At 40.1% G+C, this 18,350-nt stretch overlaps 1 protein-coding gene across 2 annotated transcripts; it reads right to left on the bottom strand.

Moving 5' to 3' along the window:
• Positions 1-664: 664 nt before the first annotated feature.
• On the bottom strand, positions 665-17,425 carry TCN1 (transcobalamin 1). 2 transcript variants are annotated; one of them, XM_074231407.1, is made up of 10 exons: positions 17,295-17,372; positions 14,520-14,674; positions 12,639-12,812; positions 9,681-9,815; positions 8,431-8,583; positions 6,698-6,858; positions 5,457-5,643; positions 3,622-3,811; positions 1,266-1,384; positions 665-1,049 (listed from the first exon to the last, which is right to left on the bottom strand). In XM_074231407.1, exons 3-10 carry the CDS (start codon positions 12,763-12,765, stop codon positions 910-912), a joined length of 1,212 nt encoding a protein of 403 aa, XP_074087508.1. In that variant the 5' UTR covers positions 12,766-12,812; positions 14,520-14,674; positions 17,295-17,372; the 3' UTR covers positions 665-909. The 2 variants fall into 2 exon arrangements, with proteins under 2 accessions (XP_074087508.1, XP_074087507.1); XM_074231406.1 differs by lacking the exon at positions 14,520-14,674 and having other exon boundaries at positions 17,295-17,425.
• Positions 17,426-18,350: the final 925 nt, after the last annotated feature.

Genomic DNA, 18,350 nt, shown 5'->3' with positions numbered 1-18,350 from the left:
TTGCTAAAGTGGCTAATAATTTCAAGTAGTTTTCAAGTTGTCTCTAGGATTTTCTAAGTATAACACCATATCATTGACAAAGAATGATAGTTTTGTTTTCTCATTGCCTATTCTAATTCCGTTTTCTTCTCTTTTACTATAGTTAACATTTCTAGCACTATATTGAATAATAGTGGTGACAAAAGGCATCCTTGCTTCATCCCTGATTGTATTGGGAAGGGTTTTTTTTTTTTTTTGGTCCTCATTCTCAAGGAAGCTACATTGGACTGGAGGAAGACAACATGTACACAGAGGAGTAAGCAAAAGGTTATTGGAGGGCGAGTGAGAACCCCATCAACTGAACCTCTGTCATAATAATGTAAAATGAGGAGATTGGATTAGATTTCCCTAAAGATTTATTTCAGGCTTGAAATCTTATGCTCTTTACTTACTTTTCTTCTTTGAGCCTCAGTTTCTTCATCTGTCAAATGGGACCAATGAAATATTCATTGTCTTAATTTGCTACGAGGAGCAAACAGTTAAAGCAGAGGAAGCAGTATGTATTTTAAAGTACTTATGTCCATGCTATGCATTTTCAGCCTTGATTCTTTACTGGTAACTGGACAAAAGTTCCTTTCCTTGATTTCCAAAGCCCTCTTATTAACAGAAATGATTAATGATACTCTTATTTTATTGAATTTTTATTTGTATAAGCAGAGAAGGGGGAGAAAGAGGAGATAGAGACAGACATATAGACAGACACACACACACACACACACACACACACAGAGAGAGAGAGAGAGAGAGAGAGAGAGAGAGAGAGAGAGAGAGAGAGAGAGAAGACAAAGAGAAGACAAAGCTGCTTTACTTCTCATAGGAGCTGACATGAGTGAGGAGAAAGGCAAAGGTGTTCTCTGTTTCTCAAAGGAATCATGGGGTGGACTGCACAGATGGACAGGTTGGATATAATGGTTGGGTATGGTTGGATACTCTTCCAGTGTCTGGTTCATTAAATTTCACCAGCCTGATCACCAGATTGTCACCGTTAGATACTACAAAGCTTCCAACTCCTGTAGGGGGAAATGAGAGAAGATGGAGGCATTGATGCAAAACTAGGGACTCCGAGTAAATGAGCAATGCTATAGACTTTACTATGCAATTTCCATTCCATGGGCCCTTCTATGACATATTTTCTAAATAAAAAAAATTCCCCAGAAACAGAACTTTGCACGCTGCAGAATTCCAAGCAGAGTGCTTGGAGAATTTTATGTTGCTTCTTTGCTTACCTTGGTTCAGTGGCTGACCATTATTTAAGAGTTCCCAGTAGGTTCCATTTTTATTGCTGGCCTGAATATCATCAATAGAGGTGACAAATGGTCCCCAGTTAGTTGTCTTTATTGTGAACCTGGAGCAACAGAATCATATGATTCCATGAACATCTCAGATCTGGCAGGTCATTTGGTCCAACCCATATTTAAATAGGAATCTACCTTTACACATACAACCCATGAGATGGATGCTTATTCACATTTTATAGGTAAAGAAAATGAAGCTAGTAGAAGTCATGATTTTTCCATAGGATTAGTAAGCATCCAAGCCAGGATTCAAACTCAAATCTTCATGATTTCCAGATACTCGCCTATGCCACATAGTCAACAGACAATGAATTTATTATCCTGCCACCTACTGAGGCAAGCCATTCCACTTTTGAGCACCCTGATCTGCTGCTAAATTTTTCCTTCCATGTTTCCAAATATGCCCCTCCTCAGCTTCTATTCATTGCTTCTAGTTCCTCCCTTTGGAACAAGAAGAGTGAGTGTGATCTCTCAACTATGAAGCCAGTCTTTCAAATATTTTGAAGCCATTATTTTCTGTCTGTCTTTTCTCTAAGTAAACTATTCCTGTCCTTTGCTTATTTTCAATGGGATTTGCTGAAGTTTCTTCATGTTGTCCATAAAATGTAGCATCTTGAATTCAACAAGATGCCCTTGTAGGGGGTCAGAGCAGAGCACATGTTATTTCCTTTGTTGTGGCCTATATGCCTCTTTTTTTTTTTTGGCTTTTTGCAAGGCAATGGATATTAAGTGACTTGCCCAAGGTCACACAGCTAGGTAATTATTAAATGTCTGAGGTTTCAATTCAGGTCCTTCTGACTGCAGGACTGATGCTTTATCTGCTGCACCACCTAGCTTCCCTTCCATTATGCCTCTTTTAAGGGATCTTAATATTAACTTTTTTTTAGTTTTTTTTTTTTTTTTTGCAAGGCAATGGGATTAAGTGGTTTGCCCAAGGCCACACAGCTAGGCAATTATTAAGTGTCTGAGGCTGGATTTGAACTCAGGTACTCCTGACTCCAGGGCCGGTGCTCTATCGTGCCACCAAGACACCCCTTTATTAACTATTTTTTGATGTCTAAGGTTAGAAACTTGGGAGACTGCAGGAAAGCATAATAAAGGTCACCATCTCCATGCTACTCTTCCTATGTTGCAACATGAATCTCTGGGGTAGTTTGGTTTTTTTTTGTGTGTGTGCAGGGTAATGGGGTTAAGTGACTTGACCAAGGTCACACAGCTACATAATTTTTAAATATCTGAGGTTAGATTTGAATTCAGGTTCTCCTGACTCCAGGGCTGATGCTCTATCCACTGTGTCATCTAACTGCCCTTCCTGGGGGTAGTTTACATGGCCTTGGTGCAGATAGTGCTCATATGCTTTGGATATTCTACTGTTACAGGATTTCATTAAGATTATCCCTTATTTTTTTCTACATTGTTCAATGTTTTGCTTTTATTAGATTTGACAAGATCACACATTAATTCAAAGCAAAATGCATTTAAACAATAGAAAGATGAATGAGGTAATATTTGTAAAATGCTTTGCAGATCTGAAAGCATTCTATAAGTATTATTATTACTATTACTATTATTATTATTATTATTATTAAATAAAAAGGAATAAAGCTTTCTTCACTCTATGCTGCTATATTCACAGGGACAAGCTTCCAAGCAAGAAATTGAATTTTCTCATGACTTAGAACCTGAATTCCTGTTTTTTGGTCTAGCCTCTTCTGGCAGTCTGGCAAAGCCTATAGACTCCTTCACTGCCTGACTATTTCTCTTTCTTTGTCTGTGTCTTTCATTGTGTCTCTGCCTTTTACAAAAACATTTCCAAATTCATAAAATAAAATACATAGGATTACAAAGGGAACCAATTATATTCAAATGCAATTATCAAGATATTAAAAAGAAAACCAAGTCCATGGAATAGGTTAAGAACTCCTGCCCTAGGTGAATTGTAAGTACTGGGATTGGTGTTTAATTCTGCTTCTTGCCTAGGCAAATTTTGAGCAGTTTTTAAGTTAACTCTTAGGAATCCAGTTTCCCCCTAATTTCCATGTGACTTTATAATAGTTAACCAGGTTTTGCTCATACAATCCAATTCCCAGGTATTTTTAAACATTTTAAACTCCTAGTCAGTTCATATTCCTATTGCTTTACTACTAAGACCTAAAAAAATCTTTAATAAACCTAAGACTTGTTTCTTCTTTGGCTTTCAGAACAGCTAGGTTACTCATTCTGGAATTGCATGTAGAACTGGAAAATTCATCTCATAAGCCTGAATTTCACTGTTTTAGAAACATACCGAAACTTGGAGTCTTGTTTTTGAGCTGCCTCCATCACCTTCAGAAAGACAGAGCCTTTTGGCACTGAGATGATGATGGTTTCATTAATGCGATTTTTGATGCAATCCACTACACTGTAAATGGCTGAGATGTTTTCCTTGCACTGGTGAGTGGGTTCCACAGGTTTTGGGGTAGTGATGTTGAAGTGATCTGCCAAAGATAAAGAAGCAAACAATACTCAAATGACCAATGGTTAGATGGCAAATAGAACATGAGAGAAGACTAAATCTTTGGATAGCTCTGGGTCCTTTCCAACTCTATTTGAATCTCTACCTTCACTCTGCCCCTCTTCCCCCCCCCCCATCCCTATTTGGTTAATTAAAACTGAACATTTTGTAGTTCTGGAGAGTATAGCCCCATTTGTCATTTGATTTATAATTTGATGACCTTGTCTCATGATTTGGTGGGATTCCTTGCAGATTTGAACAGATTGATAAGGGAAATGCACATTAGAAGACACTTTGTGTGTGTGTATCTCTGTGTGTGTGTTTGTGTGTGTGTGTGTGTGTGTGTGTGTGTGTGTGAGAGAGAGAGAGAGAGAGAGAGAGAGAGACAGAGAGAGAGAGAGACAGAGACAGAGAAAGAGACAGAGAGAGAGAGAGAGACAGAGAGACAGAGAAATAGGAGAGAAACAGAAAAAGAAATATTGAGCATAGAAAGCATCTTGTAGAGGGAGACATAATGATATTGCTGTTGAGTGTTTCAGTCATGTCTGAGTGTTCTTGACCCTCATTTGGGTTTTTTTTTTGGCAGAGATACAGGACTGGTTTGGCATTTTCTTTTCCAGCTCATTTTACAGATGAGGAAATTGACCTTAGTGTCCAAAGACTTGAGTTTGAATCCTAGCTTTGTCTCTAACTGTGTGACCTTGGAGAAGTCACTTTATCCTTATGAGCCTTAATATCATCATCTGTAGACTTGGAAGAAAAATGCACAGCCTATCCCACAAGGTTATTGTAAGGAGGTTATGATGTGATATGCTTATAGATAATGTGAGAGATTTAGTTTTATGAACTTTTCCCAATTTAATTCATTTTTGTCTTTATCTCTAGGACTGAGCATCAAATCTAGCAAACAGTTGTTGCTTGTTCTTTGTTCTCAAAGAGGACCCTGACATAGTAATGTGATGACATAACATGCAAGTGAATTGTATTTAAATGTGTGTGGTTGCTTGCAAAGTCACCAGTCCCACTCTCTCCTCTGTAGCCATCTGGGTCCAGTGGCCAGATCTGGAACAGGATGATTAGATATGGCCCTGGATTTAATGTGAGATCGTGGCCTTTTTCAAGCTAAGGTCTGCCTTAGTATATGGTAGGTCTTGTTTGGTGATTGATAGTTTTTTTGTATTCTTGTTAATTTGTCTTCCTCCTTATATGCTCATTCTCGCTTCTGTCACTTGGAGATGCCATCAGTCACAATTCATTAGATAGTCATGCTTTAATTGAGGAAGAAGTTGTGTGATGTCAAGTGTTCCTTATTCTCAGAAAAGCAGGCATTTTGGCATTGTGTTTTGGTTGTTCTTGGGGCCAGCAAAAGTGAATTGAAATGTCTAGGCAGAATTGCTTTGAAAACTGAATCAATTCACCAGAATCTTCCTTGCTGACTAATGATCCAATCTGTCATTCTCTTAGATGCCCCCTTTTCCTCCTCAAGATAGTTGATATTTCATTTTCAGATGTTGTATTGAGATGATCATCCCCAGAAGTTTCATCTATGTCCCAAGGTTCCCAGAACTCATTTTCATTGGGTAGATTTTCTCTTAGGAAAGAAAAAACAAGTTTTAGGATGCTAATACCTGGACTGGACTGACAGGATACATGAGTTACGTCCAAGTAAGTCTTGCCCTCCAGGGCAGGCAACAGTTGGGCTGCAGACATGGGCAATATGAATAAATTTTGAGAAATCTGATTTAGCATGGTCTGAAGAGTCTGATTACAGTTCCATTCTCTTTTCTCATAATACTCTGAAGACACAAAAAGGGCCTAATAGGATATAGAAAGAGACAAAAAAAAGTAAATCTTAATTAAGAAACTATAATAAAATCTGAAGTTTCCTAGGCACTATATCTTGTAGGGGAATGTGACAGCAATCTTTTTTACCTTCCTTTTTTTTTTTTAAGGAAATCCAGACCCTTAAACTCTCTTTTACTTTTAAAGAATTCTCAGGAAGGAGACACAAATTCCAATCTCTTCTATTGTTCTATCAAATAATCACCCAGTGAGCATTTATTTGGTGTCTATCATATGCTAAGTAGGGATAAGAATGGGTAGGGATATAAAAGATATAGTATTGGGGATTAGCTCTTCCTGCATCCCAGAACTATTTGGTCAGTCAATAAACTTTTATTGTGAGTCCATAATATTCCAAATTGGACTAAGGGCTGGGGATACAAAGAAAAAAAGTTCATTTTCCAGGGTCTACATAGGAAAAATTGAAGATAATTTAATGCAATAAAGGCATTTGCAATAAAAGGGATATAGTGATTTGTTTAGTCTGACTTACTTATTTGTTGTGAGAGAGTTATGTTGGGGAGGATCAAGGGAGAAGTCATTGGGAAGTAGTTGTAACAAAAAACAAGAAGAGAATCAAGAGAGAAAACGAGGGAGAGAAAAAAAGAGATGGAATGGGAAAGAATGAAGAAGAGAAAAGGAAGAAAGAGGGAGAGAGAGTGACAGAGAGAGGAGAGACAGAGAGACAGACAGAGACAGACAGAGAGACAGAGAGAGACAGAGACAGAGACAGAGACAGACAGCCAGACAGAGAGAGAGAGAGAGAGAGAGAGAGAGAGAGAGAGACAGAGAGAGACAGAGTCAGAGACAGACAGACAGATAGCCAGAGAGAGAGAGAGAGCAAGAACGAGAGCGAGAGCGAGAGCGAGAGCGAGAGCGAGAGAGAGAGAGAGAGAGAGAGAGAGAAAGTCCTTTTGTTACTTGAACACAATTCTGTCCTATTGAGAACAGGGGCCCAAAGCAGGGGATGGGACCCTCTTCAGTGACTAGTGCTGATCTCTCTTCTCTTTAATCTCCACAAACTCACTTGCATGGCTTCCCCCGTGCTATAGATATTTCCAATGACACCATCTTGTTTTTTCTCACTGAGTATCTTCTCCACAAGACATGATATATTCCTTCCAATCATTTTATCTGGTTTCTTCCTGTTCACACAAGTCAGAGCCAGGACAGCAAGTGATGCAGTGTCTGTTAAGAGATATAGGGGTCAGAAAAACCCAGATTCCTCAAGGTTAATAGATGGGAACCAAATGATTTTTTTTCCTGTCTTATCTTAGATTCATTGGTCTAGAACTGAAAGGCATCTCACTACCTATTCCAACCCTGCCATTTTACAGATGAAGAAACTGAGACTTAGAAATGTGAAATGACTTACCTAAAGTTACACAGGTAGTAAATATATGTATACACACAAAGATTATCTATCTATCTATCTATCTATCTATCTATCTATCTATCTATCTATCATCTATCTATCTATCTATCTATTGAGAGAGAGAGAGAGAGAGAGAGAGAGAGGAGAGACTTGAACTCCATTCCTGTATTATCAATTACTTTTTGGCAATCTTGAAATGGATATCCCAAGGTATTTCAAACTCAACATGTCCAAAACAGAACTCATTTTCTGCCCCAACCCTACTTCTTTCTTACTCCTATCAAGTCAGTATTATCCTCCCCATTTACCAAGGTTTATGTCCTCAGTATTACCTTTGACTTCTCTATCATACTCACTCCATATATCCAGATTGGTAACCAGATCTCCTCATTTATTTTAATACAATTTCTCTCATGTCCACTCATCTTACACTTATATATCTTACATTAAACTCAAAGTCCTCATCATCTCAACTGGACCATCACAAGTGTCCCACTTGGCCTCCATGTCTCAAGTCTTTTCATACTCCAATCCATTCTCCACTTGGCTGTCAAAATGACTTTCCTAAAGCTTTGATTTTTTTTTTTTGCAAGGCAACAGGGTTAAGTGACTTGCCCAAGGCCACACAGCTAGGTAATTATTAAGTGTCTGAGGCTCTATTTGAACTCAGGTATTCCTGACTCCAGAGCTGGTGCTCTATCCACTGCGCCACCTAGCCACCCCCCTAAAACTTTGATCTTTCCATTTCACTCCCTGTCTCTGTAAACTTCAGTGCCCCCTATTACTTCTAGGATCAAAAATAATGTCCTTTGTTTGGCATTAAAGGCTTTCCATCACCTGACACCTTCCTGTCTTTCCAATATTCACATGCTTTGCTTTCCTCCCCAGCACTCTGTGGTCCGTCATATCACCATTGACATTCCTCAGATACAAAACACCATTCCCTGTCTCCATGCTGTGGCACAGTCTGGTCCCCATGTTTGGAATGCTCCCCCTCCCAATTTTCTGCCCTCAGAATCCTTGGCTTTCTTTAAGACTCTAAACAAGTACCATCTTTTCCAGCACTCTTTTCTTGGTCTCTTCAGGGTCTAATACTAACCCTTCCAAGGTTACCTCCTATTTATTCTATATTTATCTTGGATGTGTTCTCCTGTATTAGAATTGGAAGACCCTTGAGAGCAGGGACTCTTTTCTTTTCCTCTGAATTCCCAGACCTCAGTCCAGTGCTTGGTATATAGTGGAAGTATATTAAATGCTTCTTGATTGGTTGACTATTCCCTAAAATTTCTACCTGGAACAGTAGATGAGATGATGGAAGATAAATTTTTATTTTGATTTCACAGCTGAATTTTGTGTAGGAAGGGTTGTCTGGTGCCATGACTCACCCACAGAGAGCTGACCACTAAAATAATACTTCTTTGGCTCTACAGAGAATAGCTCAGCAATTTTGGAGGATGAATAGGTCCCATTTAGAAGACACAAGGCAAGGACATCCAAGCCGAGTTGGTAGTAGTTAGTCAATGGGTAGCCAGTCACATCTGATGGGAAGCAAAAGATAAATACCTTATCATAGAAGGAAAACAAGAGAGACATATACACAAATGATATTTTTGTCCTCTCCTGTTTTCACCTACTCCTCTCTCCCTCTAGCCCCAACCTCTGCTCCCTATTAAATAAAATTGATAGCCCCCCCAACTGCTCCCTATTAAATAAAGTTGGATAACAAAGAGAAATAGTTGAAGACAGTAATTGAAGAAATGATATTAAAACCCGGATAGGAATTTATCCCCCAGAGGAAGAAAAGACAAGACAGGTAGTAAAAGAATCCTAGAATCAGAAGGTCATGCAGTCTAACTTCTTATCTAATGCAGGAATCCTCTCTACACCATCTCTGACTGTTGTCTCCCTACTCTCTGCTTGAACACTTTCTGCAATGGGGATCTCACCACCTCTTAAACAATTTGTTCCATTGTTGTATGGCCCTAAATGTTATCTAAGTCTTTTGATTTGGAATCTGCTTGCTTGTAACTTGCCAGTTGGTATTGAGACCACCTCTGGAATAACACAGAATAACTTACTTTTCATGGGTTAAAGTTGTGAAAGAACAAAGCATGGAGTTCCATGCTTGATATATTTATTGTGAATATTATAAATGCCTTATAATTCATTTTATCCTTGGCTCAGCATAGGTGCTCATTGATTTATTGCCAATCATTCAAATCAGCCTCCACAGCAAAAAGTTGAATTCTAAATCCTCCCATTTCTCTAAGAAATGTCTTTCAACAGAACACAATGTAGCCTTGTTTCATCTTCTAGCACTTGGTATCTCTCTGTGTGACATTCCTAGACTCGGACACTGGCTGCTTTTATGCTCTTTCTTGGGCATTATCTTGTCTCTTCTTTATGAGCCTATGCCCTAGGGAACTAGATTTTAAATATTTCATGGTCTCTAGGACAGTACTTGAAAAACAATAGGATCTCAATATAGACTTGATTGATAGAAAAGGGAAACCATAGATGTAGAGGGAGGGAGGTGAGTTAGCCTGCAAAGATGTAGAGGAACAAAGAAGAAAAATGGAATGGAGAGGCGGGACAATGAAGGAAGGAAGATGGCCCTTGACAGAGAAGTTCTTACCAATATTGTCAACTTCTTCTTGGAACTTCTGTTCAAGGTTTTTGACCAGGTTAAATTCAACTATCATGCTTGTCTGACAGGTGGCTGTCAATGCCAGTAAACTCAGGGCCAGCTGTCCTGAAGTTAAATTCTTTCCTTAAAGGAAACACATATGTCTGAGTATAAGTGAGTGATAACACACATAGGTGAGTGAAGTCAATCTTACTTGGGAGAGAACTGGGCTTGGACTGAGAAGTTCAGATAGACTCAGAAGATACATGTCCCACTCTGATAGACAATCCCAGAATTTTGAACTTTGGAGAATGCTCAGTGACCATTGAATCCAATCCAAACCTCTGCAACATCCATGAAAGGAGTCATCCAGCCTCTGCTTAAAAATCTCCAGAAAGGGGAATCCACCGTTTCTTAGTTCCTTGTCAATTTTATTCTTTGACTCCCATCCCTTTCCACCAACTTGGAGTCAAATAGAACAGGTACAATCTTTTCTACAGACACTTGAACACAGATGTTGGGTCCTGAACCATCTCTGTTCCAGCTTTATCTAGTCCTAGTTCCCCCCATGAAGGACTCAAGGTCCTTCACTGAAAGGTTGTCGATCTTTGAATGCTCTCTAGATTGTCAATGACCTCTGTAAAGTGTGGTGACTAGAATCCCACAGATGTGGTTTGACCAAAGCAAAGTACCATAAACATCTTTTAACCAATATGCTTTAGAATTTCTCTAGGAAGCAGAATTAAGTTCACTGGCCTCTCGTCTACAGGATCTATTTTCTAGTTTTTGAAGAATGAAATATTTTTTGCTTTCATGGAGAATGAGATAGGACTTCAGAAGGACAAATTTTGTCCTGGGAAAAGAATATTTTGCAAGCTATATGCCAACAAACTTGGATTCTAATTCTTGGTGAAGTTCTAAAATGTGTTATATAAAAGATGATTAGTGAATATCTAGAAAATTGGTGTTGAACACAAAGAGATAGCATGACATCTATGAGAAGAGGTCATAGGGGTATATAGGTGACCTAAGAATACAGCCCTGGCTCTGGGTTCCAATCCTGCCTTAGATGTTTACTAGATGTGTGACCCTGGGCAAGTTACTTCCTCTCCTCTGGGCCTCAGAATTCCAAATCTGTAAAGTGAGGGGGTTGAAAGTTCTTGTTGCTCTGGATCTATGATCTTATGCAAATTCTAGGTCCTTTTTTGATAGGGTTATTAAACTGACTGAGGAGAGGAATTCTATGGATTTTGGACCAGCCATTGCTATTACCATTTCTGGTCTTGCCACTTCCCATATCACCTCTGCTACCTGAGTGTCCACGGACAGGTCATTGACCTGTGGGCTTCATTTTCCTTCTCTGTAACATGGGATGATGATATGTTCATTTGCTACGGGAATTTCAAAGAAAGAGCTTTTAGAAATTATAACACCCTATGAAAATGTAAGCTGACTCTATGAACTTTGCTCTTGTCAGGCTTAGAATTTCTGAGTTTGCAGTCAGCAAATTGTCTTTTTTATTTATCTGGAGAAGGAAAAGGCAAACCACTCCAGCATTTTTGCCAAAAAAATCCCCAAACCCAAATGGTATCACAGAATCACACGTGACCAAAAATGACTTTTCTGCCTCTTAATTTAGTACTTTTTAAATTTAATACTTTTACCCTGAAATTTTTGGTGAACATACATGTTGTTGTTATTTAGGTATTTCTGTAACATCTGACTTTTTGTGACTCCATTTAGTTTTTTCCTTTAGCAGAGATGCTTGGAGTGCTTTATTGTTTCCTTCTTCAGTTCATCTTACAGATGAGGAAACTGAGGCAAACAGGGGAAAATGACTTGCCCAGGGTCGCTCTCACAGCTAGTATGTGTCTGAGGCTGGATTTGAACTCATCTTCCTGAATCCAAGCCTGGTACTTTGTCCATCCCACCTTCCAGCTGCCTTTGGTATGCTTAATAAATACTTGTGGATTAATTGCCTGTGTTGCAAGGATGTTATTTTTAGTAGGTTTTTGTTGACTGGGATAAATAGGACCAAGTTTGATATCTTCTTCCTCCCCCAACTTCACCCTCCCCTCATAAAAAAATCCCTCTTTGTTCCAAAATGCTTCTCTTTCAGTTTATTCCTATCTGGTCTTACGTTTAGCTAACTTAAAAACAAGAATTTATAGAGCACCTAAGGTTTGCAAAGGGCTTTATATGTGTTCAGTCATTTGAGATCCTTACAACAATCTTGGGAGTTAAGTGCTCTTATTCCTCATAGGAAACTAAGGCTGAGAGAATTTCAGTGACTTGTCCAACATTATTCCCTGACTCTAGGACTCTCTCCATTGTATACCCAGCCCCTTAACCAACCTGACTTCAACTAAGGTTATAGAATTTTTGAAGCCAAAATGAGTCTTAGAAAGGACTTTGCTTATTTCCCTCCTTTTATAGAGGCAGGTGGATGGTACAGTGGATAGACTCCTTGGCCTGGAATCAAGAAAACACAAGATCAAATTCAACTAGTTGTGTGACCCTGAACAAGTCACTTAAACTCTGTCTGCCTCAGTTTTCTCAACTATCAAATGGGGATAGTCACAGCATCTCCCAGGGTTGTTGTGAGGATCAATGAGATAATATTTGTAAAGTTCCTATTATATAGTAGTAGTTGCCATATAAATATTATTTAACCTTTTACTTTCCCCCCTGTAGATCTAATTTTTGGTATATGGGAAAGAGGACTGGACTTGGGTATCAGGATAACCCATGGTCAAGGCCTGCCCCTATCATTTACTAGCTGTGTGATCTTAGACAAATCACTTAACCTCTACCTGCCTTGGTTTCTTCATTTATTCTCTCTCTCTCTCTCTCTCTCTCTCTCTCTCTCTCTCTCTCTCTCTCTTGTCTCTCTCTTTCTCTGTCTCTGTCTCTCTGTCTCTCTTCTGTCTCTCTGTCTCTCTGTCTCTGTCTTACCTTTTTACCTACCTACAATGTCTTGTTTGACATGGTTGATGAAGGTTGTCTCATCTTTCTTGTCATGTTGTCTTGAGAGCCTGAGGGCAATCAGGGTGCTGGCATCAAGGGCTGGGAAGTGCTCCTTGAACTGAATCATTGTGGTCAACAGAGGAGCCAGGCTGTCCTGCTGTTCATTGTTTACGGCTGTGGGGAGGAAAGGAAAGAGAATCACAGACATGTTCCCAGGGTCATAGGAAGAGGTCAAGCTCAACAGCATCTAGTCTAGTCCTTCATTATTTTTTTTTTTTATAAATGGAGAAACAGACCCTAAGGATGATAGTCTTCTAAGGACATAGAACAAGTCAGTGGTAGATCTAGTCTATCATCACCATCATCATCAGTATCACTGTTAGCATTATATAGAGTTTTTAAAATACATAACATACATTATTTGATATAATCTTTATCCTGGAACAATCCTGGAAAGTGTCCACTATAATTTATCCCCCCTTTTCAGATGAGGAAATTGAAGCTGAAACTCTTGCCTCGGGTTACATTAGTAACTTGCAAAAGGAAATGGCAAACCATTCCAGTATCTTTGCCAAAAAGCCACCCACAACAACCTCAATTGGGACCACAAAGGGTCAGACACAATTGAAAATGACTAAATAACAAAAGGAAGCATCACGACAAGCTTATTTGTAAAGTAGGTAAACATCTGAGACAAGATTTGAACTTGGTTCTTCCTGACTCCAAGTTCAGCTCTCTATTGATTTTTTTTTGTTTTTTTCTATCTCCTAGATGTGGCTTTTCTTATCCCTCCACACCGTGATCACAGTCCATTACAATGTGACAAGCATTTATTAAACACCAGCTTAGTGCAAAGCTCTAACTAGGAATTAAAAAAACAAGAAAAAAAAAGATTTCTGTCTTGAAGTGGTTTCTATTTCCTGGGGAGATCCAATGCTTCTTCAGAGAAGTAAGGAGGAAGTAATGAAGGGGATCAGAACCCCGAGAACTCAGTGTGGCTACTGGTCTTCCATTTGTATCCTGGACCTTCCACAGAAGGACCAGAACGACAATAAGTTTGAAAGATTCAGCAATAAGAGAGTGGACTTTGGCCAACCACCTCTAGCTCTGAAGTTTACATTAGGAACAAATACAATAAAGTTCCCAATGCAATGAAGAAATGGATTGAGGAAACCCCAGCACCAAGTTCCAGAGGTAGACAAAAATTCTTTACCTATAAGATGGCTTCTTCTTCCCTCCCCACAAAAGAATGGACTAGCCACAAAGACTCTAAGAGTAGATAGAAGAAATGAAAGAAGAAAAAATGAAATGAGAGTTCTTGAGGGAAAATGTGGAAGAAGGGAAGGTGGAAGGCTTTATCTGAGGACCGTGCAGCTTTGGAAAGGGATGCCTGCGGCTCTGGACAAATTCACCTGTAATTCTAGTCCTGACTCCTCTGGAGAGTGACAACAGGGTCCGGACTTGGACTGATAGTTCCCCCATTCCATCCAAAGGACTGGTAGGGGCAGAGGATACTGTATGAGAGTACAGGCTCAGGAGGAAGCAAATCTCAAGAGTGAGCACTATGGTGATTTGAGCATTGGTAACTCTGGTCACTGCTAACATTGAAGACATTGGTTTTAATTGAATTGCAAAGGGTTAAAAACTGAACTGAGAGGAAGAGGAGAAAGCAGGTGTTGGCTATCAAAGGGAGGAGAGACAGCTTGAGGAGTTAGGGTTGAGTGAAGAGGATGAGGGAGACTTGGACACGTTTGGAGGGAAGGCATGAATTGAGCAGGGCTTCAAGATGGCTGAAACACAGGCTGGTGGGAGCTCCAAGAGGAAACACAAGCTCTGAAACCAGAAGATAGAACAGTCTTTCAGTGATGGAAGGGCACCTACCTGGAGACACAGAGACTGGATCTAGGATAGCCAGTGATGGAATCTTGGCACATGAATGTAGATCTGCGATGGACCTTAGAGGTCACTTAGTCCAACCCTTTTATTTATAGGCGAGGAAACTGAGTTCTAGGGAGGAAGTAGGGAAGCACCTATTCCTGAAGCAAGCAATATGTTAGACCTCTTATACATATCTCCTTTGAAAGATCGTTTACATTTTACAGTTGAATAAATGGAGGCAGAGGTCAAATGACTTGCCCAGGGTCACACAACTAGCAAGATTTTTCTGACTGCGGCCAACACTCTAGCCATCATGTTGGTGCCCTTAGAAGTATAATGACTTACCCAAGGCCATGTGGCTATCAGCATCAGACTTGGGACTTGAACCCAGGTCCTCAGACCTAGGAACCAGTTTTTTTCCCCTTCTTCTGGCTATCTTTCCTCATGGAGGGATAGGACCAGCCTTATCACTCTAGCTGGTGAACAACACTTCAGACAAACCATACAGAGCAAAAAGATAGAGATCAGGAATCAGGGGAGGGTTGAACTCCTAGAGATGCTAAAACTCCTAGAAAGCTCTTCAAAGTACTTGTGTTGGAGTCAGCTTCCATCAGTTTAGAAGAGCTGATTGTTAAATATCCAGTGTAAGCATTGACATCTGGAAAATTGGCAAAGGCTATTAATTAGGGTTTGATGTATTGCTTTGTTCGATTGTCTAGACTTAAGAAAATGAGGGAAAAATGCCACTAGTATAATTTAAACTTTTAAATATGTTCTGGGTATGTTCTCCCTTCCCCTAATCAAATTATTAGGTATTTCCTAGCCCATCTATGAAGGGATAAAAGAAGTGACTGTCTTTCCAAATTAAACTCAAATATCCTATGAAGGAAGATGGTGTTTGAATCTAGAAAGAAATATCGCTGTGCTGTTATGATGAACTGGTTGGTTTAGAAAAATATGGAAAGACTTAGACTAGTGAAGAAAGATGCTCTCCACCTTCAGAGAAACAGATGACAATGGGAACTAAGCATAGTGTGGTCTTACATATAATACAGGTATGAATGAATATGTGTGTATTATGTATGATTATAGATAACGGTATGTGTATATAGAATTGTAGCCTTCTTTAGGGTGTTGGGGGAAGAGAAAGAAGAGGAAAATGAAGTAAATAGTACATAGCAGAGATCAAAAGAAAACCAACAAGGAAAGAGAGAAAAATGGTCAGATTTGAAAACAATGTGTAGTTATTTATTATAGCAGCTTTCTTGAAATGGCAATTAATTGTTTCATATTGAATCCTCTCGTGGTCCTTGGTGCACATTTTTTTCTTTTTTCATTTTGAATTTTAGTGAAAATTTAAAAAGATTACCAAAAAAAGTGACTACCTGTTGAGATCCAGGAGAACTAAAGCTCAGGGAAGGTTTAGGAGAACAGATAAGAAAGGCACTTCATTCATCCCTGATGCCATAGGCCCTGCGAAAGAGACTCCCTACCATCTAGGGTCCTAGGGACATCCAAGGGCCGCCCCCATGTAGAGAAAACTTAAGAAGTAGGGGCCATTCTTGTTCCTTTCTCTCTAGTTCCAACTGTCCTGGTTCTTGGAGGACTTAGTTTCTACTGCTTCTCTCTCTTCACATTGATTAAGAGCCAAGAGTGTTGGGGGACTGGGTTGGGGACTGTGTCAGTGACCTCACTCCTTGCCCTCACATTGGGAGTAAAGTGTTGTCACCTCTTCATGGAGATTTTTCACTAACGTCCTGTTTGGCAACCTTCCTGGAGTAGAGAGCTTGCCCCAAGTTCCTGGTCCTCATTGCTCAATCAGATGCCTTGGTTTCTGTCCTCCCATCATGTTCTGGTTGTTTTTGTCCCTTCCTTAAAGACTCTCTATCCTAGGGCTCTTCCCTGAGCCTGGAGGGTTTCAGAAGCCCTCCCACAAAACCACCCAATTAGGAGGGTAGTAAAGGGATTTTTATTCCCATTTTACCCTTCAGAGCAGTTACTAGATTTGAGATCACACTGCAAATGGGTCTTAGACCCAGGAGATGAACCCCAGGACTTGCCTCCAGGGCCACCTCTCATTTTTATCACACAGGCAAAGATACCCTGGGGAAAGTTCCCCAATAGAAACATAACTCTGAGAAACAAATGACAGTAAAATGTGACCTGGGCCAAGTCTGTAGCATGAGGGAGTTGGACTTCAAGACCTCTAAACTCTTTCCCCAGGATGACTAGGAGAAGAGGAAGGTAGAGCACTGGATCTGGAGTCAGGAAGACTCATCTTTTTGAGTTTAAATCCTCAGCTACAGACTAACTGTAAATGCCCTCAGGTACTTACTTACCATCTGATCCTGAGGCAAATTGTGTTACCCTGATTGCCTCAGTTTCTTCATCTGTAAAATGGGCTGGAGAAGGAAATGGCAAGCTATTCCAGTATCTTTGCCAAGCTAAAAAACCTAAATGGGGTTTGGAGAGTCTGGACTTTGTGACCTCCAAGGTCTCACAGCCTTTAAATTGATAACCTATGACTTGATCACGATCATATATCTTATAAGTATAGCTTCTTCCTCACAGTAGAATGCTATTTCTATTACACTATTCTGTTCCTTTGAAGGAATGAAATGCCTCTCAAAAAGCAAGGTCATCAATCTCTGGGGCTGCAATGTGATATTCCCTCAAGTTAGCAATAGAGTCTGATTTCCCTACTCCCCTATTTCCCACAATCATCCCACTCTTAGGAGGACTCTGAGAATGTACTGCTGTGGGTCAGAATTCACTTACCACAGATCTCACAGAAGTGAGCAGGGAAGAGGAAAAAGAGGAGAAAGCCCACCAAGGGCAGCCATTGGGGTCCTCTCATCTCTCCAGCTGTGGGCTCTCTTCCTCTTCTCTACCTGTGTTACATTACAGAATCTGGGTATTTATTGGGCAGGGAGTAGAGAATAACTGGCGCTCCTCCCCTGCATTACCTCACCCTTTTCTATAAGACAAAAGTTGAGCAATGGCCAGGAGGGTGGTTGTGCCGGTAAGCTGCTGGGGTGGCAGGAGCCCAGGAATGAGTCAGAAAAGGGTCTGTCAGAGGAGGGATGGATCCCAAACTTTCTGGAGTCGGGGGGTTGCTCATGTCTACCACATATTAACTGGGAATCAGTGTGTTAATACTTAGACATCACTTTCCAACATTGTCCTCAAGTGCTGTAAGGAATCATTACTTTACTTTCCCTATGGTTCATTAGATCCCAGATTGAGAGCTGGCAGAGTTGAGGGAGATCCCTCTCCTTAATGATTTTTGGGAGAGCTTGGGCTAGTGACTAGAATTCTGATTATGATATTTGTTCTTCATTTTTGAAGAAGACCCTGAGGTCAGGGAGGTTATACCATGACAAGCAAATGAATTGGTTTTGAGTGGGGGGAGGGGGCTGTTCTAAGTTGCCAGCCTCACTTTCTCCTTTGGAGCTACCTAGGTCCAGTGGCCAGATATGAATCAAGATGACTGGAGATGGCCCTGGATGCAAGGCAATCTGTAGTGAGTGACTTGACCTAGGCTGGATTTGAACTCCTGACTCTAAGGCCCCTAATCTTTCCACTGTACCACCTAGTTTTCCACTAGAATTCTATGCACTTTATAATATCCTCAAACTGGACATGGAAAAAGCATTTGTCTCACAAGGTTGCAAGAATCAACTGAGATGATATTTGTAAAATGCCATAAAAACTAGACAGCGTCTTTGTATCTCTATTGCTTCTTATGTAACCTGGGACTTGATAGGAGCTTAATAAATTCTAGTGGCTTGATTAATTTCCCATTTGGCTGCCAATAATGAATGGGATAAAATG

This window comes from Macrotis lagotis, chromosome 3 (assembly GCF_037893015.1).
Source record: "Macrotis lagotis isolate mMagLag1 chromosome 3, bilby.v1.9.chrom.fasta, whole genome shotgun sequence".
Lineage (NCBI taxonomy): Eukaryota > Metazoa > Chordata > Mammalia > Peramelemorphia > Peramelidae > Macrotis > Macrotis lagotis.
The sequence above is the reverse complement of the archived record's forward strand: the minus strand, read 5'-3'. Positions and strand labels throughout refer to the sequence as shown.

What these genes read in the sequence shown, in the direction of transcription:
- TCN1 (XM_074231406.1), bottom strand. Translation starts at nt 17,373, where the DNA reads ATGAGAGGACCCCAATGGCTGCCCTTGGTGGGCTTTCTCCTCTTTTTC. An exon ending in TAGTGGTCAGCTCTCTGTGG is followed by an intron (nt 6,859 to 8,430) that starts GTGAGTCATGGC and finishes ATCTCTTAACAG; the next exon opens with ACACTGCATCACTTGCTGTC. An exon ending in ATCCTGTCAGTCCAGTCCAG is followed by an intron (nt 3,812 to 5,456) that starts GTATTAGCATCC and finishes TATCTTTGGCAG; the next exon opens with ATCACTTCAACATCACTACC.